At 52.4% G+C, this 25,373-nt stretch overlaps 8 protein-coding genes across 8 annotated transcripts; 3 read left to right on the top strand and 5 right to left on the bottom strand.

Moving 5' to 3' along the window:
• Window positions 1-356: 356 nt before the first annotated feature.
• Window positions 357-1,583, bottom strand: KD926_011413 (phytanoyl-CoA dioxygenase family protein; the record flags this gene model as incomplete). Its single annotated transcript, XM_053103692.1, has 1 exon — window positions 357-1,583. The coding sequence occupies one exon, from the start codon at window positions 1,581-1,583 to the stop codon at window positions 357-359; it is 1,227 nt and encodes a 408-aa protein (XP_052952962.1).
• A 758-nt stretch (window positions 1,584-2,341) lies between these two features.
• On the bottom strand, window positions 2,342-4,649 carry KD926_011412 (uncharacterized protein; the record flags this gene model as incomplete). The annotated part of the gene is made up of 3 exons (XM_053103691.1): window positions 2,342-3,868; window positions 3,926-4,244; window positions 4,543-4,649. The coding sequence occupies 3 exons, from the start codon at window positions 4,647-4,649 to the stop codon at window positions 2,342-2,344; spliced, it is 1,953 nt and encodes a 650-aa protein (XP_052952961.1).
• A 6,309-nt stretch (window positions 4,650-10,958) lies between these two features.
• On the top strand, window positions 10,959-12,730 carry KD926_011411 (RING-H2 finger protein; the record flags this gene model as incomplete). Its single annotated transcript, XM_053103690.1, has 4 exons — window positions 10,959-11,225; window positions 11,298-11,724; window positions 11,777-12,314; window positions 12,364-12,730. 4 exons carry the CDS (start codon window positions 10,959-10,961, stop codon window positions 12,728-12,730), a joined length of 1,599 nt encoding a protein of 532 aa, XP_052952960.1.
• Window positions 12,731-14,891: 2,161 nt separating this feature from the next.
• On the top strand, window positions 14,892-16,436 carry KD926_011410 (aspartate aminotransferase; the record flags this gene model as incomplete). Its single annotated transcript, XM_053103689.1, has 4 exons — window positions 14,892-15,188; window positions 15,233-15,361; window positions 15,430-16,278; window positions 16,341-16,436. 4 exons carry the CDS (start codon window positions 14,892-14,894, stop codon window positions 16,434-16,436), a joined length of 1,371 nt encoding a protein of 456 aa, XP_052952959.1.
• Window positions 16,437-16,876: 440 nt separating this feature from the next.
• KD926_011409 (putative SNARE protein (Ufe1)) lies at window positions 16,877-18,258 on the bottom strand (the record flags this gene model as incomplete). The annotated part of the gene is made up of 3 exons (XM_053103688.1): window positions 16,877-17,117; window positions 17,220-18,043; window positions 18,136-18,258. The coding sequence occupies 3 exons, from the start codon at window positions 18,256-18,258 to the stop codon at window positions 16,877-16,879; spliced, it is 1,188 nt and encodes a 395-aa protein (XP_052952958.1).
• Window positions 18,259-18,555: 297 nt separating this feature from the next.
• On the bottom strand, window positions 18,556-20,400 carry KD926_011408 (putative PB1 domain protein; the record flags this gene model as incomplete). Its single annotated transcript, XM_053103687.1, has 5 exons — window positions 18,556-18,585; window positions 18,644-19,735; window positions 19,789-20,124; window positions 20,176-20,325; window positions 20,386-20,400. 5 exons carry the CDS (start codon window positions 20,398-20,400, stop codon window positions 18,556-18,558), a joined length of 1,623 nt encoding a protein of 540 aa, XP_052952957.1.
• Window positions 20,401-21,918: 1,518 nt separating this feature from the next.
• KD926_011407 (copper chaperone CCS1) lies at window positions 21,919-22,875 on the bottom strand (the record flags this gene model as incomplete). Its single annotated transcript, XM_053103686.1, has 4 exons — window positions 21,919-22,442; window positions 22,517-22,651; window positions 22,723-22,795; window positions 22,858-22,875. The coding sequence occupies 4 exons, from the start codon at window positions 22,873-22,875 to the stop codon at window positions 21,919-21,921; spliced, it is 750 nt and encodes a 249-aa protein (XP_052952956.1).
• A 315-nt stretch (window positions 22,876-23,190) lies between these two features.
• On the top strand, window positions 23,191-24,740 carry KD926_011406 (Pkinase-domain-containing protein; the record flags this gene model as incomplete). Its single annotated transcript, XM_053103685.1, has 3 exons — window positions 23,191-23,744; window positions 23,815-24,229; window positions 24,285-24,740. The coding sequence occupies 3 exons, from the start codon at window positions 23,191-23,193 to the stop codon at window positions 24,738-24,740; spliced, it is 1,425 nt and encodes a 474-aa protein (XP_052952955.1).
• Between the last annotated feature and the right edge of the window lie 633 nt (window positions 24,741-25,373).

Below are 25,373 nucleotides of genomic sequence, written 5' to 3'. Positions count from 1 at the left end.
TCGCCACCGGACGGGACGTTACTCGACTGCTGTGTCCACTCCCTGGTCTGGTCTGGTCTGGTCTGGTCTAGTCGGGCTTGTCCTAGGCCCCCGGAGCTCGGTTTACAAAGGTACTTTACAGGTCAAATGCCTGGGTTGGTTGATTTGTAAGAAGATAGCAAACAAAACGGAAGGATTGAGACAGACGACGAAAATATATTGGCCAAGACTCAAAAGAAAGCCTCGTTTATGGAATGAGGAGTAGTACATACATACATACATACATACATGTATTGGCAAACTTCGACGAGTCAGGTTCCATATTACCTAGGTAGGCAGTATTCGTGTCAATCAATCACCAACCGACTAACTAAATATCAAGCGCAGGAGTCCGCTTGCATCCGTCTCAATTCCTCCACCGCTTGCTCTCGTCCCCATCCTTCCTTCAAGCCCCGACGCACGATCTCCTGCTCGCTCTCTGGCGCCATCCCACTGGGCGTCGGCGGCCAACGGTCTAGATTCGTCGGAAACGGATACCCATCCGCAACCGCCAGGACAAACGCCTCCAGCGGCGCGTCCAGCGTGTTCCCCGCTGCTCGATACCGCTCGACCAGGCCGTCCCAGCACCGATCCACGATCGGGACCGTGTCGATGGTCTCCATCGTCTTGCCCAGCCCGCTGCTAATCTGCAGCAGGTTTGCCTTGCGATGGAACCCGCCACCAGGGTTGTTATCGGGCTCCATCTCATTTGCCCCCGCGGCGTGGAACACCGCCGGGTTGAAAAATAACCCGTCGCCCAGCGCCAGCGGTAACGCCGTGTAATTGGCTTTGAAATACGTCCGGAACTCGTCCCGGCGCCAGGCTAGATACCCCACCTCGTAGGTCTGGCTGAAGGGGAGGAATCGCGTTGGCCCGCTCTGCGGGGGCATGTCGCTGTGCGCCACGGCGCCCTGGAGCGTGAGGCACTGACTCGTGAGCTGGATACTGCGCGGGAAGGCGGCGCAGCGGTCCAGCTCCTGGAAGCCCAGGTGGTAGTCGCGGTGGCTTTCCTGGGCGGCGCCGCCGGGCTTGACAACGTTGACTTGCGCGGTGACCCGGTAGGCGGGACCCAGCCAGCTCTCGCTGACGAGACGGAGCCAGGGGTTGGAGTAGTAGTCGATGAACGAGGCCGGGTCCTCGGTGGCGTGCTTGCTGAAGGAGTTCCAGATGCGGTCGTTTTTGCCGCTGGCGGCGAAATGGTCGCCCTTGACCGTGGTGGAGGACTGACGTTCCTGGTCGACGATGCGCTGGAAGGCGGCGCTGGTGGATGTGAGGGTGGACTCGTATTGGCTGGGGTGGTACATGCCCTTGAGCACGAAGATTCCAGGTCCTGCGTTGAGGATGTGGTGCCATTCATCTTGAAGGTCGTCGGCCAGGCGAGCGTCTAGAGGATCTAGGGTAGAGGCATCGTAGATGGGAATGTTCTTCTCCACCGACGCTGCCAGAGGATATGTGGTCTTGTCGGTTCTCTGGGAACAGATTTTTATGAAGTCTTCCAGCCGAGGAGACTCGGTGGAAAACAAGCGCTTTGGTACGGTCTTCGGCGCGGCGCTGGATACTGTCATGATGTCGGATGTGATGAGAAACCGGGAGGTAGGATCTAAGTGAAAGGTGAAACCGAGGTCTATTTATCCCCGCAGGACGGACCAGAATCCCGAAGCACCCAAAAATGAATCCCGGACCAGATCCAGAGGAGACGAGTCAAGAATGAAGCACAAACAGGGACAGGAAGAGATTCGGTTGCAATGGTGGGTGGGCCACGTGCAGACGGAACCCGAAATCCGGGGTTGCCAAGAACCAGCCAGAAACCCGGGGAAGAGTATAAAACATGTACTTCTGCATCATCACGGACTAGAGATATTAATACACATATACAGGTAATCATGTCAGAAACGGGCTTGGGAGCTGGGGCCACCCCAGCCAAAGTGCGATCCAAATCGATACATACAAGAAATGCTGCAGGGTGTGCCTATCCTTGGAACACAAAGATTGATTGGAAAATGCCTCCGCAATGGATGAATGGCAAAATGTCACAAGTATGAAAAAAACAAAGGCAATGTCAGATGAAAGAGAAGCCAGAACAGAGAAGGGAAAGATGTTACTAAAGAACTTAAGAAAGCCAAATCGGTCTGCCAATCAAAGAGTTGTATTTAAAGAGAATCCCCGCCTGCGCACAATTCTATTAATGCCCCGAATTTTCACCCGAAAAAAGAAACGAAAGAAATAGCCTTGAAAATGAGAAAGAAAGTGTGGCCATGTCAATGCGGATGAGAAAAAAAAATATGGATATATAGACGATTTCGCTTGCCGACTCGCTGACAATTCATGCATTCATCATAACAACCCCAACGTCAGGGTTTAGAGCTTGATCCACGGCGGCCACCTCGTCGGTGGTGTTCGATTCACTCAGGATAAGTCGATTCTCAGACAGCGTCTCCACCAGCGAGCTCGGTCGTCCCACCACGGTGAACAAGACTTTCAACAAAACACTTTGGCTCTCGGTGCCGTTCGGCATCTGAACGGTCTGATGTCGAGTGTTGGTGAGGAGAGTTCTGACCAGAGACCGAATATGCTGATCCGTTGATGCATCTTGAATCTTATCCAAGCCATCGATCACACATACGACGAGGGGCGGGGCGTAATGCAAGAGAATATCGATCAACGACAGCACCTCTTTCCAAGAGGTTAGAGTGCCGTTCAAGGGACTGAATCGGTCCGTGCTCAGGTTGCAAGCCGCATGGCCTTCTAATACGGGTGGCAGACAATCGATCAGTTGTCGGATTAAACTGTACGCCAACGCGATAAGACTCTGCTCGCACTGTGTCATTCCGTCTCTTACTTTGGTTGGCAGGGAGCAGAAGTGGGAGATGACGGGCAATTTGGCTTGACGGGCGAAATTGGCGATGCAGGCGGAAATGAGGGCAACCGGGCTCAGAAAAGCCGCGGACGGAGAGCCTCCCACGGCGAGGACCTGGGAATGGCAATTAGTGGCCCAGTGGTGCAAAGAGTCCGTCATACTATCTTCCGCAATCACATCCACGTCCGATTCAAGATCGGCTACCTGATCGTCACAATCGAAGAAATCCTGCAGATGTTTAGAGGCGACCTGCAGTTCAACCCGGGTATACTTATGCTTGAACCCTTGGGACCATTTGAACCTGGAAGTGTCTTGCAAGGATGGTACTGTTAGTTCCGACCGCCGGTCTATCCCAAGGTAACCGTCCTGCATACCTAAGTCCTGCGCAGCGGTAATGGTCAAGCAGGCAATGCCACTACTCTGCTGGTTCACGGGGCGCATCCGCTGGTTGGCCTTCTCCAACATGTTCGAAAGGAGCTTCTCTCTCTCGGCCATCATGCCGAGACGCTCCCATGCATTGTTTTGTATCTCCCATATTAATTGACGGGTGATGGCATTTTGCGCCGCATATCGACGAGCCTGCTTTTGCAGGCCGACTTGGCTGAATCTCGCGGTCTCCCACAGTTTGAAATCCTGGATAGGCGGCTTGCGTGTTTTGTAGCTGTCCTCTTCGTCCAGGTCCATTTCATCGGGCATTGCACGCATGATATCCTTGGCTCTGCGATTAATCCTCGAAAGAAGCCCACTAAGGTCCGAGTATAGGTCGTGGTTCAAACTCGTCAACAGACGACACTTCAAGTTCCGCACATACCAATCCATTATCTCCCCAAGCATGAAAAATGCCATCGAATAGAATCGGGCGATATGAAGAATCGAATCCTTTGAGAGGCCGGCTTGGCCGGTGTCATCCTGTCCTAGCGGCTTGATTGATTTGTTCATTTTGGAAAGGGTCCGCATGAGACCCTCCACGATTCTCGGGTAATTCGCAGACGCCTGCTCCGACCAGGTCAGTCATGTCAACAGTCCTAGTTGGGGAACATGCTACTCCACCTTTATCAGCGACTGTAAGGCCCCGTAAAAGAGGGATATATAGTATTCGTTCTTCGGAAGGGCGTTCAGAAGCACGGTATGTAGTTCCAAGGTGTCACGAAATTTTTGGCAGTACTTCATGGAGGCCGTAAACAATCGTTGCTTGGAACTGGACATCCAGATATTCTGCACGCTCTGCAAGACTGCCGAAACATCGTCGGCGGTTTGGGCGCGATGGTCGAATTTGATTTGATCTTCGGGAGGAAGGTTATCCTGGAAGAGTTTCCAGGTTGTAGCAAGTTCGTTGTATTCGATGTCAAGATTGGCGATTATAGAATTTCTGTGGAAAGTCCGGTTAGTACGATCTTGTCGGGACGTGTTTCAATTCGATCCGCCATGAAAAGATCAAATGAATCATAAGAGTTGGACGACCGAAAGTCAACCCGGTGGTGGAGCAGAGCGTAGACCACCTGGTGAAAAGTGGAGGTGACGCAGATCATCCGTGCGATCAGATGAGCTGGTGAAGTAAACAAGAGAGATGTGGGCGGGAACACCTCCCAAGACGAGTGGCAACGAGCATTTAATATGAGGGGAGTGTATACGAGTCAGGAAAAAGAAAAGACAAGTGGAGAACTCACGCCGAAAGGGGCCTCTTGTCGTACCGTTTCCTCCAAAAGCTGATGGCGAGTTGATCGTCGTCGGCCGGCGGAGGGGCCGCTGGGACGGCAAGGGACTGAGGGGACATTGCGGTGGTGCAGAGTCAAAGCGGCAACTCTCTCTTGTTGGCTGTGGGAGCTGAAGTAGGTGGAAGGGGGAAATGCAGCGCGAGGACATCGAAGCGCTCATGTCAGGGGGCTCGGTCGGCAACTTGAAGACAGGACGTTGACTGGCGTTACGAGGGCTCGCTTCAAGGGGGTGGGCGAAGAATGGATGGATATAGATAGAATAGATGAATGAAAGAATGAATAGATGATGAAACGATGTCGAACGACGTTGATGGAATTGTTTGTTGAGGACAGAGAATTCGCACGGTCTGATTCTTCTTTATTCTTTTGCAGGTGGTTTATCGGAAGTGGATGTTTATCGGGTCCTCCTGGGGGTGTTGTTGCATGGTGGATTGTACTGCAACGGGTGGCCCCGCTAGAATAGACACATCGTGATTTTTAATTTGAGATTCTGAGGTTGAAAAGAAGGAGGCAGAGGAGGGAGATGGGGTGGAGGAAAAAGCGCATCACCAGCAGAAAAGTCAAACATGTAGGAGTAGAAAGGTAGAGGAAGAGAGAGCGAGAAGAGAGGGAAAAAACACAGACAGTAGCAAGCAGTCTTTTTTTTCTTAGACGAGAAAAGTACTTTTCCCTATTCTTCTGTCTGTACAGTACGTACCTTGGGGAGAAAAAAAAAAGCAATGAGAAAAAAATATTGGGAAATAAAAAGGAAAAAAAAAAGAAAAAGAACAGAAAGAAAAAAAAATTTAGGGAGAAAAAAAAGCTCCCTCCTCTGCGCAGTGATATAGCATTCTGGGGTTTCTGAGTATTTCCCCCCCCTCCCCTCTCCTAATGAATTAATTAATCATGATTTGTTCTCTCTCCTCATTTTAGGTTGCCTTCCTGCCTTTTCTTTTCTTTTCTTTTTTCTTCTTCATTACCAGGTTGTTTCTCTACTCCGGACCAGATTCCTTCAATCATTCATTACACCTGGGGTGAATTCTGAGAGCAATTCCCCTGTCCGTTTAGGTAGTAGACTCTTCAGTCGATGGGAGCCTCGGCCCTGTAACGGTAAGAAAAGCGCGGCAACATAAGAAACATTGACACCCTCAACAGGGAACCTTGCACGCCTCCCTGACCCGCTGGACCAATCATGCTCCCCTTGGCGATGGACCTATTGGTCGTTCAGTGTTCGAGGCCTCAAATGGAGGCGGGGATGCGCAGCGGGATAAGTATTCTAGACGGTGGCGGCCTATGGGGGGCACGGCTGCTAATTTTGGTTCGGCCTGGAATGGCGTTACTTTTCTTTGCTTTTTTCGCTGTGTTATCTGGTAACTGGTTTGTTTTCTTACCCGCTGCTAGGATTCCATGGCCCGTACTTTACTGCCACACAGTGTTTTCCTCTCCTGGCTTCGATGCGCCGCCCTTGGGATTCTTCCTCCGTGGATGATTTGATCCCAGGTCAGATAAAGGAACGGGGGAGAAGGGTGCGAGAGGGCAAGGTCCGAGAGGGGCGAGAATATCCCGAGCATCACACCACCCTTCCGAAAGATTGTCGGCCTCCTGGACGTTCTGTCTAGGAATGACTGGCTGTCATACTTGTTTTATTATCGTTATTAGTATCATCATTATTTAATATTGTTCTTATTATTATGATTATTATTTTTTAAATTAGTTTTCCTAGGGACTTTGGCATCTGACATAGTCACCAGCCATGGTCGCCAGTCCCCAGTAAGCCCCCCGGTGATCTAGCAGAATGTCTATCGAATCCATGAAGGCCCTAGCACCTCCAGATTGGCTCAAACCCATTTTGCACCGGGTTCTCTTTGTTCGTCTGCATTGACTCATGCAGGCGATAATCTTTCTTTTCAAACTTGTTTCTCTTTCTTATTTCCTCTGATTATCCCCCCCTGGATTTTTATGATGATTTTCTTTCGGGTTCTGTCTGCAGCAGTCGTCCCGGCTTTCCCTATCTCAAGACGTCCGGACTAGGTCTGTTGACCAGCCAAAGGATTCCAGTGGATCCTACAAGGAGGTGCCTGAGCATTTGCCCTTTAGTATTATTATGTATACTATTATATATGTACAGTGTACCCACAATAAGGCACCTCGCATATTTGGCTGGACGAGCAGGTACAAGTACCTAATACTCGGCTTATTGCTCCCTCTTTCTCTCTCTCTCTTTCCAACATGGATCGGTGTATGCAGTCACCAAGACACCCACGCACACACCACCCTCAACTGGCGGTTGGTTCCGATTCTAAAAATGACCTGCAATATGAGCATCGATCTCTCTTGGATAGGTAAGATGCGAGAATTAGCCAAGTGCAACCGGATTGGCGGCAGCACGTTCCATCGAAACACGACCACTTGATCGTCTGAGCTTTCTCTCTCTTTCGCAATAGATTATTGATTATTCTAATTATTGATTTTCTTTTACCGTGGGCGTTTTTGAGTTTCTCCCACCTTGATCCCTCCTGGTCTCTTCCTGTCAGAAAATGGACACACGGACCAAGTGTTGCTGCCACGACAGTCTCGACCTGGCCGTCCGCCAATCGTCCGTCATCTGACGGGGCTATCGTCCATCTGATTTCGGCGTCTCGAGGACTGGACCGCCCGCGACGTTTGGTACCGACCGGTCCTTCCACTGGTTGGGCGTGACTATTTATAATCTAGATCTATAAGTTACTCCGTATAGCTCGTCTACCTGCCTATTTATACGAGGGCACAACCCTCTCCGTTTAAACGTGTGGAATATTCGACGATTGTTCTGCTGGATCTGGCTTGCTCTTGAGTCTCCTTTTAACGACCCTGGTATGAAACCATTTCCTCCAGGTAAACCGTCACGATCGAAGAAGACACCGGATAGAGAAGGAAAAGAAAAGAAAGGAACGACAGGATCGAAAGCCTATTATGAACCTCAAACTATAAAACCATACTCCGTAGTCTGAACTCGCAAGGTTCAATACATAAGACAGACGGTGGCACAGAATCACTTAGCGACGCCGTACAACAGAACAGAGCTTCCCTGTTGCCTCCAGCATGATTGGCACCTCATCCCGGACATTTCAAGTCTTTTCTTTATGGAAGTCACCAGAGTTCACAAGTAGGTATACATCCATCCATCCATCTGAAGGGAGAGGGATGTGCTCTACGGGTGGTTCCCTAGCTAGCTAGGGCTCAGATTCCCCGTCGATCAACAAGGTTCAATATTCCTGTAGGATTTTCGTAGATCGATTTTGGCCCTTCGATGTTACACCTGAACAGACTTAAGGGGGGCGCATGTTTCGACCTCTCTCCCACGCCATCCCGTCGCCCGACAGCTGCATCCGCTTGACAGAGCTCCTCCCCCCTCCCTCTACATGCAGGTGTCTCAGCTGAATCACAAGTGTCCATGATATCACATCAAGGCCCCAAGTGACCGATTTCATGCCTCTCATTCTTCCTTTTGCGATTTCCATCCCGCCGTCAAGCACCCTTGCCAAGCTTTAGTATTCCGGGGTTGGTATGGGGTGCGGTCGGACAAGGATGCAGGCGGGACAGGTTTGGGGTCACACATGATCTCGAGGCTAACTGCCTGATGCCCTGTTCATCTTACTATTTCTCTTCTCTTCTATTTTTTTTTTTTTTTTTTCTTTTTTTCTTGTCACTCCCCGTAAAACCTTCCCCAGATAAGAAGCGCCTTGGTTGACGTAATGGAGGAGGGTCTAGATCTAGAATGATGGGAAAGAGATCCGTGGACGGCTTTACTCGGTCATCGTAGGTAGCACAGGTTCATGACGATTTTCCAAGACTAGAGAGAGAGAGAGAGAGAGAGAGAGAGAGAGAGAGAGAGAGAGAGAGGTAATTAATGGACCTAGTATTTGCATCTTGCTTCTTTGAACTAGGTATTTGTCGAAATAGATCGAGTCATGGTTTCTCTCTCCAAAGAAGGTCCGCCCTACGACTGACACAGACATGGGTTAATTCAAACCTTCATCGACGATGCTTGATCACCGATCACCGACCGCCGACCATCGTCGAGGGTTTGTTTGCGACGCGACGAGCGCTAGTTAAATCAAGTATGGAAAAATCTATGGGTTTGACGGGAGAACGGACAGAACTCCGAGACCGTCACTCTTGAGGGTTAAGAAGACCATTGTTCAATCATCTTGCCGTGTGAATAAAATAAAGAGAAAGGAGAATGGACCATTAATCGCGATCGCGCGAGGCTAGACAGGACGAGGCGGAATGGAATGGATGCGGAAGGTTGATCGATAGGTCGATAAGACACGGGCTCCGATTCCGGAGACGACAAGATGAGACAATAATCATGATGGCACGTCTCCACTTGGAAGGGGAAGCGGAGAATTGCCGGGGTCATCGGGTTCCTAGTGCCTTGCGACCGAGAGAGGATCGACGGAGGAGGGGATATGGAATCCGTTTTCCACGGATTTGTCCGTCCCTAGGTACTCAGTACATGGTATGTACGTTGTGTACCCCGTACTGCTATCGACCGGTGGGATCTACCATTGTTATTGTATAGTTATAGATTGATGGAGATAAACATCAAAGCGATCGGACACGGCCAAGTGTGGCTGAGCAAGAGAGCGAGCGTATTAGTCATGAGGGCCGCGATCGATCGGATTTTATGTTCAACGATTGAATCCCACGTTGGAAAATACGGGGTTGGGTTTCGCTGGCACACTAAAAATATTCAACCACTGCATCTGTCGGTCATCCTGTACACCGTACTCCGTTTGCTCTTGAAACGAGCAAGTCGAACTAAGGGAGCAGTTGTCTTCATAATGAAAAGCGATAGAAAACGAGCCCGGTACCGAGGACGCAGATGCAAACAGAGTTTCGTGGATGACGCAACGAGAGCGACCGGGGGATCAGGTGCCCTCATCTCTCCTGCTGTCTTCTCTCGCTGTCGCGCTCTCTCGCTTTCGCTCTCCTCATGGCAGGATGAACGTCGGCCGGACTAAATAACGAGGGCAGATCGCCTGCCGTCCAAACGCCAGCTGGCCCTACCAAGGATCAACCCCGCACAAGACTCGTTACTTCGTTAGTCGCAATGGAAATCCCTCCGTCAGATAGATGAGACGCTTGGACGCTTGGACGCGCGACGGTGGCGACGACGGGCTGCGGATTTCCAATCAATCTCTGAATCCATGGGAATGATGAGAGTCCGCAATCGATTGACAGAGTTCCACAATGAAATGGCTATCCGTATCGTCAATGATGATCAATTGAATTGGAAATGGTCGGACAGCTTATCTTTTCCCTGTCGATCGGTTGCGGCCGCCTGGCAAAAACGCCCCAATCCGTCGCGGATCGTCGGCCTCCCGTGACGGTACGACGATGGGAAAATGGTAATTTCATAGATATTAATCACTCTAATCTGAAGGACGGATAAAATTTGTCAATACCCAATTCACCATCATAACAATCGTTATTCTCTCCATCTCTCTCTTCTCTCCTCCCCTCCTCCCCTCTGACATGTTCCTTCCGTACCCGTAACTTCGTATTCGCTTCGCCTGCTCGTTCTCTCGATCGCGCTTTCTCTCTCTCACACTCTCTTCTCCTCGTTCTTCTCTTCTCTCCGCCCGATTCTTCCGGATAGCCCGGGAGGTTCGGTCGTCGTCACCCCGTCGCCGCAGCAGTAGCGGCTCCAGCAGCATCCGAAGCATAAGCAATAATCATTGGTATGCACAACTTCGATTCTATACGACTGACACCTCCATCGTCTAATCCTGCGTGACAATCCACAAGACATACTGGGTCTTGCACTGCGGAAACCCTGGAAACCTCCCTCTCCACAACTCTGTACACCGTGTGTACCTCGGTGGTTGGTACATCGCCCTGCCCAACATTTGGCTCTGACATAGCCCACTCCACCGGCCTGTCTGTGACTGCAGCGCGCCAGTCTTGGAGGAAATTTGCCCCGTTGTCGGTCTTTCTGGATTCTTGAATCCTCCTCCAAATCCTGATCCCCGGTTGCTGCCAATCCACTTCCCACCCGACTCTTCCAATCAATTCCAGTCGACGATCGCATCAATTTTGTAGCCGCCAGTAATCGCCCTGCGCCGTGATATCAGAAGCCCATGCTTTGGGTTGGCCCTTACCGTGTGGTTTTACCTGCGTCCCCATAATTTTTTTACTGTCGTTTCCTGTTTCCCTATCTTGTGTGCATACCTCTCTTCCTTCCTCCCCCCCCTCCCCCGGTGAAGATCTGTGACTAATGATCTTCCGGGCTCCCCCATACCCTCCGCCATCTCCGTAAGCCTCGTCATCGTGGGGAACCCAGCTTGGCTTTTTTATTTTAGGTTTTTCTTCCTTCCCTCTCGTTTCTTTCTTTTTTCTTTCCGATGGGGCCCAGACAAGAACCGTCGTCTCCCCTCTCCTTTCTCCTCTTTTCCCTTTCCTCTCTTTTCTGCCTCCTCGCGCTCTCCACGACCGTTCACGCGGCTGACCCATCCGGCTGGACTGTCTTGCCATCCAACAACTCCCGCGATCTGTCCTGGACCCGTTCAGTGCGATTTCACTTGCAGAGTGCCCGGATCCAGTTACCTGCGAACATCACCCTCGCCCCCTTGACCCCGGCCCTGGTTAGCCTGGACAGAAGAGAACTCTCGGTTCGTCGTATCTTACACGCTCGGTCTAGGCCCGAAAGATGCCCAACTCCTTTGCTAACGTCATCCCTATAGGACTTTCACCTTAAAGGAGAGTTGGTGAATGTCAACGCTGCCAATTCACTACAATTAAATAGTAGTGATATCGCCTTCATCAGCTGCGACAAGTCCGACTATCCGGGAAACTTGGATGCTAGCTCGACCGTTTCTAACGTCGTCACATCTAAACAGAGAGCATCTGCCGTTCTCCTGTATAGCTCTGAATTACATCATTGCAACTATAGCTCCAACGAAGCCGATGCTGCCCAGTATCCTTACGTCTTCACCTTTCTGAATCCGGACTTTGCCAAACAGATCAAGACCCAGCTGAGCTCGCCCAAAGACAACTACACATCCGAAGGCAACGCCACCGTCGGTGTAGTACCCGATATGTCGTTCACAATGTCGGGGACCCCCCAGACCCAGGATACAGGGGGCGGCTCGTCGGACAACCCGAACACGGGTAAGGTCGCTTCTTCCCAGGTACATGACCCCTTAACTGACATATGTGGCAGCCATGATCATCCTGTACAGCATCACAGGTATCATTACAGCGCTCTTCCTGGCCATTATCATTACCGGCGCTGTCCGAGCACACAGACATCCGGAACGCTACGGACCGCGGTATACGGCCGGACGACCGCGACAAAGTCGAGCTCGAGGGATAGCCAGGGCGATGTTAGAGACGATTCCAATTGTCAAGTTTGGCGACGGTCACGATCCCAAGGTGGATGCCGCCAAGGGCGACGTGGAGATGTCCCTGGAATCTGAGGACGGCGTGCGACAGAACCCTGAAACGCGGGAAGCGACGACAACGGCAGCCGATGGTACGGAGGTTGCTCAAGCGCAACCCAAGGACCCGAACTCCCCGCCGGAGGCCACGATATCCGAGAAACGAACGGAAGGCGACGAACAACCGAATTACTCGTGTCCCATTTGTACTGATGACTTCGTCAAGGGCCAAGACCTGCGCGTGCTTCCCTGCAACCATCAATTCCATCCGGACTGTATCGACCCGTGGCTGGTGAACGTGTCGGGAACCTGTCCTCTCTGGTATGTGTGCTTCGATCTCCTTTTGAGATATGGACTAATAATTTATCAGCCGAATCGACCTTCATCCCACGCAGGCAGAGGGTGAGCACGAGGCGGGCGAAGGTGACGAGTCAACGGAAGGACCGGCGCAAGCAACCAACGAGTCGACTGCCGACGCCTCGCATCAGCGTGGACACCACCGCCTCAGCAACTACCTCCACGGATCACTGAATGCGCGCCGGATGCGCGATGCGAGTGTGGAGGAGCGACTGGCCGCCCTTCGCAGCGTTCGAGAAGAAGCGAACCAGAACGCGCAGAATGCCGACAATGACGAGCAAGTGCGGCGACGTAGCCGACTCACAGCACGACTCAAGGACAAATTCCGCATCCGAACCCGCGCGCATGGGGAAGACGGCGGCGAGGCATCCCGAGGGTGAGCGTGCGTTCCGAGCGCGCGAAAGCATATGATATGCCTGTACAACTCGATTGTCGAGACTTGAACCTTTCCGATTCCCGTGGGACATCAGTGCATAACTCACCATTGAGCACATATTGCATAGAAGGGCTTGGAAGTTGTACGCAGCCAGGCTCGCGCCCTTGACTGGGTTGGACATTTTTTTTTTCTCTCATTCTTGCTTTTATCTTTATTATCTTTGTGGATTCTGGGCTTAAATATTTTTTTTCTTTATTTTTTTCTTGTTTTCATGCGATGAATTTACGAAGTGACGGGGTACACGGCGTTTGACAGGATTTATAGGGGGTTAAAAGACTGATTGGTCGGTTTGGACGGCATCGGAGCACATATGTACATCTCTCCTATCTGCTACATTCTAGGTATATATTGCGACATACAGATACAGATGCATCGGCATAATCTCACTAACCGGTACTGTGTACCTGGTAGGCCAGTAGGTATGTGTGGTAAGATGGCAAGCAAGACTCCCCGGGAAGCAAGCCCCGAAACGGCAAGTGCAGCCTCCCCTCTCCAGGGACGAAGGCGGGTTCCGGAATCCGGCGAGCCCCTCGCATGAGTTTCCCGAAGTGGACACCCCGTGGGGTAAAGGAGTCGGGGGACCCTCGAGGAAGAAGGAAGAACAAACAGAACCCGGGAGGCGGGGGGAGAATAAATCATTACGTAGTTATCACCTTCCGAGAATAATTTTGACTGCCCTGCCACTGTACGCACATATCATTGACACAAAGATAGCCGATTATTTCTCTACCCTCGAGAAGAGGGAAGGAAGGAAGGAAAGAGACAGTGATCAGAGTATCTTTGCCATCCACAGCCTGCCAGAATGCAGATTTGTAGATACATACATGCATAAAGAGATACAGAAAATCAGAATCATAAAATATTCTATTTGTTAAAATATTCTAAAATATTGTTGATTAACGGGAAGGGAAGGGGGATTGGAGAATGGGAAATGAACATTCAGCCCGGCCCGGCCTCGAAGTCCAGGCCAGGCACAAGCCGGATAAATTAAAATCACCACCAACAAGATAAAACAAAAAATCACGCACAAGGGAAAAGCAAAACCGAGGAAGAAAAATAAAAAAAAGACAGGGTTCGGAATAAGTCCGGGGGCGCGGATAAATTCCCATCGGGCGTGGTTTTATTTATTTACTTCTACAGTATTTTACTTAATTTGTCCCGGGGAGATTTAAATAGTAAGAAGTAATTGGTCCGTCGTGGTTGGTGGTGGGAGTATTGAGGGTAAGCGAACGCTTACACAGTACGAGAGAGCGTTGAATTGGATGAATCGGGAGATTTGGGAGATTTGGAGGTGTTTGAAGAGGTGACGGTCTTATTTTGAATTACTACAGACGAGAAGTGAAGATACTGGGACCAGGGGTTGGGACCGAGTGGAATATTCCATGCGGGCCTGAGGCGACCCGATGAGGTAATGGGGAGGAAGGAGATCATGTCATGGTCTCCGCATTGAAGTCCTTTGGGTTAGCATCAGCCCATTCGAGGCTCTCGGGGAAAACGAAAGAGAAAGAAGTACTCCGTAAGGACTCTCCGCACAGGGGAAGTTTTAACCCCAAGAAGGCGAGGAGAACGTGATGCTGCGCGGCATCATGTGAATGTCGTCATGCCTGGATCTCGGGATTTCTCGAGAGCTTTTGAACTTCCTCGGCTCAAGCATCTGCCACGGATCAGTTGGACGATTTTGAGTCTGTATAAATTATTTATATTCAATGGCAACTCGCAATCCGGGGGAATCCAGAGCGATTAGTTCCTGTTACCGTGTTACTATTGTTACTATTGTTACTACAGCTACTCCATACTTCTCCAACCCCTCATCGCCCTCGCGGCAATCAATTAGGTAACTTTCCCCTCCTGTTGCGGGAATTTGCCTCCAATTTTTTGCGGGATTATTTCATCTGCGTTTTGCTTGGGTCATAATTCTTCCCTTGCGAGACCGACGAGGGAATCTTCTGTCTTGGACTCTTGGGATTATTGAATATTCCCGGTGAACGCAAGCAGCAACCGCCTGGACTGATTCTCCGGTGGTGTGACACCTGCCCTTCCCCTCCATTTTTATTTTTTATTAATAAATCCCATCGCCGTCCCCAATTATTTTACTTCCTTTTGTCATGTCGCCGCCTGCCTCTTCCTCTTCTCCTTCATCCTCCTCCTTCGCTACCTCCGCTCGTAACCGTCTCGCCTCCCTCTCTTCGCACATCATGGGTTCCAACGGTCCCTCCGTCTTTTCCACCTCCGTCGTGTCGGCCGCCCCCGAGGATCCGCTCTTTGGGTTGGCGCAAGCGTTTCGTCAGGATCCCGACGATAAGAAGGTGGATCTGGTCATCGGCGCCTATCGCGATGACCACGCCAAGCCCTGGATTCTGCCCGTCGTCAAGAAGGTAGAGAAATTCCCCGAGTCTTCATGTGTAGGCCGAGGTTCATCTTCTAATCATGGTTTATTCGATGTCAGGCCGATGAGTTGATTCGCACCGAGGGCTACGACAACGAATACCTCTCAATCAAGGGTCTGCCCGGATTCACCTCGGCCGCCCAGAAAGTCATCATTGGACCCGACAGCCCAGCAATCCGCGAAAACCGGGTAAGCATCCCTGTTCTAACGACCAGACCCCTTCAAAACAGCGTCGCTCATCATTTAATTCTCTCCAGGTTTCTACCCTCCAAACCATCTCCGGCACCGGTGCCGTGCATCTCGGCGCCCTCTTCCTCCAAAAATTCCACCCCGCAAACCCTAAACCCCGGATTTACCTCTCCTCGCCCACCTGGGCCAATCACCATCAGATCTTTACCAATGTCGGCCTCACCCTCGCCGACTACCCCTACTTCGACAAGAAGACCAAGGGCCTCGACTTCGCCGGCATGACCAGTGCCCTGCGGTCCGCGCCCTCGGGCTCCGTCATCCTGCTGCACGCCTGCGCCCACAACCCCACCGGCGTGGACCTTACCCAGGACCAGTGGAAGGAGGTGGCCACGATCATGCGCCAAGGGAACCTATTCCCCTTCTTCGACTGCGCCTACCAGGGCTTCGCCTCGGGCGACCTGAACCGCGACGCCTGGGCCGTGCGCTACTTCATCGAGCAAGGCTTCGAGCTGGTGATTGCGCAGTCCTTCGCCAAGAACTTCGGTCTCTACGGCCAGCGCACCGGCGCCTTCCACTTCGTGTCGGCCCCCGGCGCCGAGGCCGAGCAGGCCAACGCCAACGTCGCCAGCCAGCTGGCCATCCTGCAGCGGTCCGAGATCTCCAACCCCCCGGCCTACGGTGCCCGCATCGCCAGCCGCGTGCTGAACGACCCGGCCCTCTTCGCTGAGTGGGAGGCTGATCTGCGCACGATGAGCGGTCGCATCGCTGAGATGCGGTCGGGTCTGCGTCAGCGACTAGAGAGCAAGGGAACCCCGGGCACGTGGGCCCATATCACGGAACAGATCGGCATGTTCAGTTTCACGGGGTTGACCGAGTCGCAGGTGAAGCTGTTGCGTGAGAAATGGCACGTTTACATGGTATGTCTTCCCTTTCCAAACTAGATCCTCGCCTCTAGACCAACACTAACACCCCTTCACAGACGAAGAACGGTCGTATCTCCATGGCCGGCCTCAACACGCACAACATAGACTACTTTGCCGAGGCAGTAGATAGCGTTGTGCGTGAGTTGTCGTAGTCCGGTGTCCCTTCTTCCCTTCTTTTTCTGTCTTATATCTCTCTTGCCATCTGGCCCTCTTTTTGGGGCCTTTTCATTTGATATCTCCGTCCTAGCAGCGACTTATGATCATAGTTTACATGAGTGAAAAATCAATAGATATGTTTATATTACTTAAGTTTGACTGGTATCGTAGATGAGTATATGAAAATAGAAATCCAATCATAAAACGTAAAAAAAAACAGGGTATAGATAAAATAATATAAACATGCCACATCCCTTACTGATACATCAAAGACGCACATGGAGAGTATCAGGCAGGATGGATAGGATAGATAGGTAGCTTATAGAATAGTAAAGGGCAGGTAGGTAATAGGTAATATGCAACAAGGAGATAGATAGGCAAACAAAGAACCCCTCCTAGATATGCTCGTGCTTATGCTCATGGTGTTGGCTTATCATCAAAACACCAAATCCCAAATAACCAACCACGTACACAACCCCACCGACCCCCAGAACACAGCCTGCGCGAGACTGCGCTGCTCCGTCGCGCGCTTCAGCTCCTTGTTGCCCTGTCCGATGTTCGTCTGCGTGGTGGTCACGTCGGTGGCGAGTTGGCTGATGAAATCCTCTTGGGTGGAAAGATGCGAGACGAGGGTTTGTTGGAGGGAGGAGATCTCGAGGAGGGATTTTTCGGCGTTTCTGGAGAGGTGATGGTCGTTAGTTCTCTTTCTCTCTTGCGCTTCGTCTTTCTACTTGCAAGTGAATACACGAGGAAGGGGAAGGAAGGGAAGGAAGACATACTGTACTTTACTCAAAGTATCCTCATAATACTTCACCATGGAATCATTCTCCTCCGCAAAAAGCTGCAACTGTTCCGGCGACAACTCCGCCTCGATAGCCTTGACCTCGGCCTCATCCATCGTCGAACAGGGTCGATCATAGAAAGCCGCCTCGCCGGCATCCAACTTCTGGTTCTGATCCCGATTCGAACTCGGACCTGCCGACGAAAGTCCCCTCGACCGACCCGCGCCCGCACCACCAGCAGCCTTATACAGCACGCTCTTCTCCTTCTCGCGCACGCGCTCAATCCGCCGCTCTACCATCTCCCGCTGCACCTTCACGGCATCCTCGAGTCCTCGTCTCAAGAACCACAGCACGTTCTCGCGCACCGCCTTAGTCGTCTTCTCGAGCGCCTCGTCGCGGATCTGCTCATCTGTTTTCCCCGTATCCCCTTCCCCTTCTCCGTCAGCGTCCCCTGTGGAGCTAGACAAGGCATCCCCACCGGCCCATTTCCAAAGTAACCGGGCAGCCGCGCCGCCGTGTCCGTATTTCTTGCGAAGCACCCCCGCCTGGGTATCCCGACGGAGAGACTCGGCGGAAGAGAGGGTGGAGATGGAAGAGCTGAGACCATGCAGAAGGAGGGTGGTTTCGGAGTCGACGTTATCGCGGTCGGAGTCGGATAGGGGTTTGGATTTCGGGTCGGTGGGTTGGCGAGTCAATGGCGTGGTGGTGCTGGTACCGGGACTGATACTGGTATTGGTGGTGTGACGGGGTGCGGCGGTGATGGAGAGGTACGAGGGGCGGATGGAGTGGAGGTATTTGAGGAGGGAGGAGATGTGGGAGTTCTGTGGTTTGGACGCATTAGGGGTTAGTAAGTGGATGGTCTTCCTTCATCTTGTAGGTGTAGAAGTGGGAGGGAGGGAAATGTGAGTCTTACGATGCGGTGTGCTTCCTTCAGGAATTCGTCGGCTCGGTCGACGGCGAGGTAGCGGTTGGGTGGAATTGGAGGGCTGCCTTTCGCCTCGCAGAGACGGGAGAATTCGACGGTGAGATCGGTCATGGTTGTGGTGGTGGGAAAAGAGGGGATGGATGGAGAAGGGTAGGAGCTACGTTGAAGATGCCAACGGGATGACGCTGTCAACAATGCCGGTCCCGTGATCTGCAAGCCCTATCTATCTAATCTTATCTACAACCAGGATACTAGGACTTCTATATAGCATTTGACCTGTGAACTGTCGTCTTATCAAGGAATTTCCGGTTTATGTACAGCATTCATCACTCGTCGAAGGGTATAAACATGTAACAAAACACCATATAACAATGCAACGCCGCCAAGACGCCATTCCAGACCCCGGCATCAAATCATCGTGCGTTCTTCTACCCAGATCTATGGCCCAAGAGTTAGCCGTTGGACTCGATTCCACAGAAGGGGGGTTACGACGTACCTCCATTTTTCCCATCTCACTTCCCTCTCGTCGAGCGGTCTCTCGCGCAGAGCTCACTAGCAGATCCAAGTCCTCCTGATCCACCATAGTGATCATGTCTCCTTCGTCCTGCATCTTGATCTTCAGAAGAGAATTGAACCCAAATTTCTCGCGAATCTTTCTCTCAAATTCGCCGTATTCTATCGCTGGATCGATCATGATATACCGGGTATCTTCATGCGCGTGCACCTTCACCCGAAACTTGCGCACTTCTGGCCGGCGTGAGGCGGCACGCCTCGAGTTTCGAGCGGGGGATCGTGGTCGTGACCGCGTGCCAACTAGCTCGAAATCATCATCCGCCGCCCCGACCTCCTCGTACGCCTCACTGGCGTATTCCTCTTCTTCGTCAATGAACCGCTCTTGCCGCCGAGGGGCTCCGCGCCGCCCCCCATTGGCCGGCGCCCAAGGATACGAGCCTTGCCCGTCGTCTGCGTGTGTTGGAGGTGCTCCTACCGGAAAATTGGTCGTATCGCTCCCTCCCCGACGATGACTGATTTGTCGGCCCCGCGTCGGGGAGGGTCCGCTGGGGACCCCGCGCGAGTAGGGACGAGAGGAAGGGCCTCGCGGTTCAGAGGCCGTCCGAGTGGTTCCAATCCGAGGCTTTTCCGTCGGCGCGGGGTCTATACCATTTCGACCGGTTATATGGGCACCCGGCCGATCAAGGTCAAGCCGCGGCGGTCGTGCTGCGCGAACAGATCCCGGCCGACTGAGACTGGCAGCAGAACTGCCAGTACTGGCTTTGTCCGGGTCTGGCGGAGGCGTAGGGGGAAATAGGTTGCGGTTGAGCGGCGGCTCAGAGTGCTGACGACCCCGACCCGCCGCCGGCTTCTGCGCCAGCTGGGCCGCGATGTGCGGGGGAACCTCACCTGCCCGGTTATCCAACCGGTTATCCAACGCTGACTGGGTTCGTTTATGACCGGTGGGCGTACTACTCCGATCCGAAGCAGCGATCAGCCTTGCTTTACCCAGGTAGTCTTTGGTCTTGAGATTTTTGACTTTCGCCTCGTTGGGCCGATATACCACCCCAACCGGGATTGAGAACACCGTGTAACCCTAGCCGAAATTACATTCAGTTGAGGGCTGTCTGACTGGATGATTTGACATACCTCAGCTCGTTCTCGGATCGCATCATCGATGACTCCGTGATCCGGCGTAACTTTCTCCTTGGCTGCGTACTCGAGGTCCTGCATGCCCGGGGCCATCTGCCGCAGGTAAATGTAGCACAGACCGCGGTTGAAGAGCACCTCGCAGGAGAACAGTCGAAATCTCAGGCCCAGCTGCTCATAATCGATGGAGGTGTTGCCTCGCAGGTAGAGCAAGGTGTCATTGAAGTTGGCCAGCGCTTCCTCGAAGTCGCCCAACAAAAAATTGGACACCCCCTCCTGAAAGTAGGCGATGGCGAGATACTGGTCCAGACTGACGGCACGCTGGTAACACTCGACCTACGTTTCGTCAGCATCTGGGTGGTACATGTGCGACTCCAGCGTACCTACCGCCTTTTCATGCTCACCCAGGGTGGCATATATCACACCGCAGTTGAAACAGATCCTGGACGTATCGGCAATGGCCGTGAAAACACGCAGCGCCTCGTCGAATTCCTGGCTGTCATAATGCTCGAGGGCCAGCACCCACGTTTCGATCTCCTGCCGCACTCGTTAACCAAGGACTGTCTTCTTGAGATGAGACCCATTTGCTTGCCATACCTGTTTCAGGGACATTGTTGCCAGGGATTCGTGTCTCCGCTCCACCCGTATAGTAGGAGGAGCTCAGGGGAGGGTTGGTTCTGGCGGTTGTCAGCCCGACGGAGTGGTTTCTGACAATTCTATGCAGGGACACCCGAGAGGCACAGCCACCGCTCCGCTGAACGAGGGAGAAGCCCGACCAGGTCACACGAGATGCCAGCGCGAGTCAATAAATATATTTGCTCCGGCAGCCAAGAAAAGGACCGTTTTGTTTCCGACCACGTAGAGAGCAGGGATATTAATTAAACCAGGCCAAGGAACTAGGCCCTAAGCTGCCGAGGGAGGGGGAGCCCAAAGCCCAAAAAAAAGGGGGGGCCGGACACGACAGGATTGTCAGATTGATCGGGAAATGTGATAGTCAATCACCGAGGGGGAGAATGGCAATCACCGAAGAGGGGGATGGAGGAAATGCCACTTTGTGATGGACCAAGGACAATGGCCGGCGGTGGATGAGGAAGTTGGGTGGAGAGAATCAAGATAGATTGGGGATATAATTAGATCACCGCGGGGGTCAATTCTCCAGGCATGGGACGCTAGTGGTTATGACAAGCAGATAGTAGACCGATAATGGCGTGGTCCGATCAACATCCCTCCGTGCGGGTTGATGCGGTCAATTGAGTGGATTCTTGGGTGTTGGAAGGAACTTGGCGAGTATGAGGGCTGGACTGAAGGATGAGTATAGAGACCGGGTCAATGCGGTCAATGCTAAGTGGGATGTCGAGTGAGTACACAGTAGGTATACTGTAGAAGACTAGTAGAGGGAGACAGAAATAGCGACAAAAGAAAAAGAAAAAAAGAATCGGAGGACAGGGAAGACAGGGAAGAGGGACGCTACCAAGACAGTTAGCGTGCAGAGAATGCAGCAGCAGAGAGCGAGAAAGAGAGAGAGAGAGAGAGAGAAAGTGACAGGGAAAAGAAGCAGCAGCAGCAGAAGAAGATAAAAATAAACCGACGAAGAGGGGAAGCGGGCGAGTGATTGGCGCCTGCAGGGGACGTCACATCCCCCGTCATTCGACTTATTTACCTACAGTATTTACTATTCCCCTGGATCTATACAATTGAATATTCATAAGACTGGGAATAGTAGGTTTCCCTCTGAAATACTAGAGAACAAGAATACTATGGACTGTCCCTCTGTCGTGTTATAGAGAAAAAGGTATCCTCAATAACCTCCGAAGTATACCGCTCTCCTGGTATACTCAAATCACGGCATTAAACTTCGCCGTCTCCACCACGGCGCTTGCAGCATCGCTCGACGCCAAAGCTCCCTCGGACTCGTTCGTTGTCTGCAAATCCTGCGGGCCTTGACCCAATAATGATCGGGGCCTGAGTATTTTTATCTCGCGCCTGCATACGTCCTGGTCAGGTGAAGTTCCTGGATCCACTGGCGGGTCTCCATTCCTCGTGGGATATCAACTTATGTACATTCATCCGTTTATTCGTTCATTCATTCTCATGGAAAAGGAGGATCGAGTAAGATGAAGAGAGGCCCCTTTACGCCATGCCCTGGGCCACCTGTTCCTGGCGCTCCTGCCACACATTCTTTCCCGAGCAGGAGCACACCATCTTATCGTTATCCCACACGCCCGCGCTGCGAGCAATCACGCCCACCAGCGTATCCGCGTCGTCCTTGCGGAAGGGTCCTTCCTTCGTCTTCGACACCACCATACTGCGCCCAATCATCTCCCAGATGGCCACCGGTCGGTCCAGAAACACGTTGCCGAGGCCCTGGTCGTCCACATCCACCCGTCCAAACACCCCGCGAGGCTCCTTAGTCGCCGTCGTCTCAGTCCCGAGCACCGTCGACTTCAGCGCCTCCCAGATCCCGCCGGTCGAGGTCGCGCCCTGCGAGATATCCCCCGCCTGTCGCACGGTCGCCCAGTACTGTCCCGGCGCCAGTCCGTTGATGGTCAGATCCACCAGAGTCATAGTCGGCGACACTTCCACCATGCGCGCCAGCCCGCGGATCTTATTGGAGACCGTGTTCGAGTGGGTTTCGAGGATGCACACGGCGGAGCCTACGGACGTATCATCGTACGGGTTAGCCTGGGCGGCGGCTCGAGTAGACCTTTTTTCCTGAGTGCACACGTACTATTGGATGTCCCGCTGCCTCGTAGAATGGCATCACGACCTGTAGCTTGAATGGCGGTGACGATAGAGCTCGGCGCGGCGGTTCCCTCGATGAATACGAGCTGGTCCTTAAGATTCGCGTCGACTTTGTTGACTCCTAGTGGACCGATCAATTTTCTGATCATGTTTGGATCGATTCCCCGGATGAGAACGGAAAGGCTCTCCTACCTTCAACCTTTTTCAGGGACGAGGAGATGTCCTTGACGCAGCCGTCGCAGGTCATCGGGACCGCGAAGGTTGTCTGTGCGGGATGCGTCAGTCAGTCAGAGGGACTATGCGCCACCAATCCATGGGCCCACCGACCTGGAAAGGTTCAATCATGATGTGAATTAGACGGTAAGAACGGTTCCTTCAAAAAAAGTAGGAAAATGAAAGTAAAAGAACGTGGCAACGTGAAAGTAAAGAACGAGCGCAGGAAGCGACGGAAGACGAGGGCGAAGCGGCGGCGAAGGCGGGGGATGATTTGAAATCCGCCGCCAAATCTCCAAACGGCGTCATCCCTCCAATTGTCGCCCTTCTCCGCCCTTTTCACCTGGATTCAATCCCCCGTCCCCTCCCTTATTAATCCAGCACGTCATACGACCCATCTCCAATTCCTGTCATTCTGGGATCGGGAATCTGTCGCTCGGTCTAATTATGTCCTCCAAGTCCCGATGGGCCGACGACGACCCCGAGACCGAAGCTATCGTCGCCCAACGCAAACGGGAGAAGGAAGAGAAACGACGCGCCAAAGCCGAAAAGCAACGCCAGCTCGAGGAACAGCAATCGCAGCCTCAATCCCCCTCAGAGACCAACGGTAATGTCGATGCGCCGCCCAAGAAACGACGACGATTGTCCAATGAGCCCGATGACCAGGAGCTGCCCGAGTTCGCCGATCCCCGAGGCGAGAAAGAGAAAGCATCCCAGGTGCCTTCGAAGCTGCTGCGTTTTCCGGGACCAGGATGGGGCCCCTGCCGCCATGTCGACAACTTCGAACGTTTAAATCACATCGAAGAGGGCTCGTATGGCTGGGTCAGTCGAGCGAAGGACATCGTGACCGGCGAAGTCGTGGCTCTGAAGAAACTCAAGATGGAGAACGCGACGGACGGGTTCCCTGTGACTGGTCTTCGCGAGATCCAGACTTTATTGGAAGCGCGCCATAAGAATGTGGTATATTTACGGGAAGTTGTGATGGGGAATAAACTGGATGAGTATGCGCTTCCTCCCAGTGCCCCCGGAAAAACCAAAAAATTGAACACAGCTAACATCTCTCCAACACAGCATTTTCCTAGTAATGGACTTCGCCGAGCATGACCTCAAAACCCTTCTAGATGACATGCGCGAGCCCTTCCTCCCCTCCGAAACCAAAACTCTCATGCTCCAAGTCCTCTCCGGCCTGGGCTTCCTCCACTCGCAATGGATCATGCACCGCGACCTCAAAACCTCCAACCTGCTCATCAACAACCGCGGCGAGCTGAAAATCGCGGACTTCGGTATGGCCCGGTACTACGGCGACCCGCCTCCGAAGCTGACCCAGCTGGTCGTGACGCTGTGGTACCGATCGCCCGAGCTGCTCCTGGGCGCCGAGAAGTACGGCACGGAGGTAGACATGTGGAGTATCGGGTGTATATTCGGCGAGCTCCTGACCAAGGAACCATTACTGCAAGGGAAGAACGAAGTCGACCAAGTCTCCAAAGTATGTGTCTTCCAGACCAAGCATAATACCTCGGGAAAGCTAACCCATCTAAAAGATCTTCGCCCTCACCGGTCCCCCAACATCCCAATCCTGGCCTGGCTTCCGATCCCTCCCCAACGCCAAATCCCTCCGTCTTCCACCCACCTCATCATTCGACTCATCCTCAAGCAGTCTCCCCTTACTGCCTCGCTCGAAATTCCCCTTCCTGACAAACGCCGGCCTCCATCTCCTCTCGTCCCTACTGGCCCTGAACCCGAGCATCCGCCCAACCACCCAAGAATGTCTTGCGCATCAGTACTTCCGCGAAGACCCCCGTCCCAAACCCAAGGAGATTTTCCCCACGTTCCCGTCTAAAGCAGGTATGGAGAGGCGGAGACGTCGCGAGACCCCCGAGGCGCCGAAGCGCGGCCAGGACGCTCCGAAGCTGGACTTTGCGAGCGTCTTTGGTGGTCAGGCTGCTGCTAGTGACACGGGCGAAACGGGAGCGGGCTTCACTCTTCGGCTGGGATAGATGGGGCCGAGTCGATTGGGAACTGATGAGAGGTGCTCTCTGGTTTCGGTTGAATCCTTCTCTGAGCATGCAGATTAGACCTGACTTTTGTTTCGAGTTGCACAAGGATCCAGGGTTGAAGCATTCGGCATCATATCATCAGTTTACTGAGTTTATGCCTGCTCAATACAACGCTAGGAGGGTACTGAGGAGGGTATTGTACATTAATGTAGATAAACGGACTAATGATTGTATCGAAGAAAAAAGACATCGTCCTACTAATAGTGAAGTAGCAAGTTTTGGACTATTTACCCTATCTTATCAATTGCCATGCCTGAATGGCAAACACTCCATAGCAAGACGGCTCTAACTGGACCAGAAACCCTAAGAAGCAAGTCAAGCTCGATCGTGAATGTGTAATGTTATGTATGCAGAGATAAATAAGAATACTACCAACAGCCATGTATTCAATGATCATTAGAAGTAGCGTGCCCAGCAAGATTGTTCCAACCTATTAAGATACAGAAAAGCATTGGGATGAACTGGAACAAATAGTTTGACGGGCTCTAACAATGTAAAATAACGACTTATGCTTTCGAGACCAAGCGATATCGCCATATAGACCAAACACAAAAAACGAGTGAACCGGGCCGA

This window comes from Aspergillus affinis (assembly GCF_023601865.1).
Source record: "Aspergillus affinis strain CMG 70 chromosome Unknown NODE_95_length_147632_cov_85_268117, whole genome shotgun sequence".
Taxonomy (NCBI): Eukaryota; Fungi; Ascomycota; class Eurotiomycetes; order Eurotiales; family Aspergillaceae; genus Aspergillus; species Aspergillus affinis.
The sequence above is the reverse complement of the archived record's forward strand: the minus strand, read 5'-3'. Positions and strand labels throughout refer to the sequence as shown.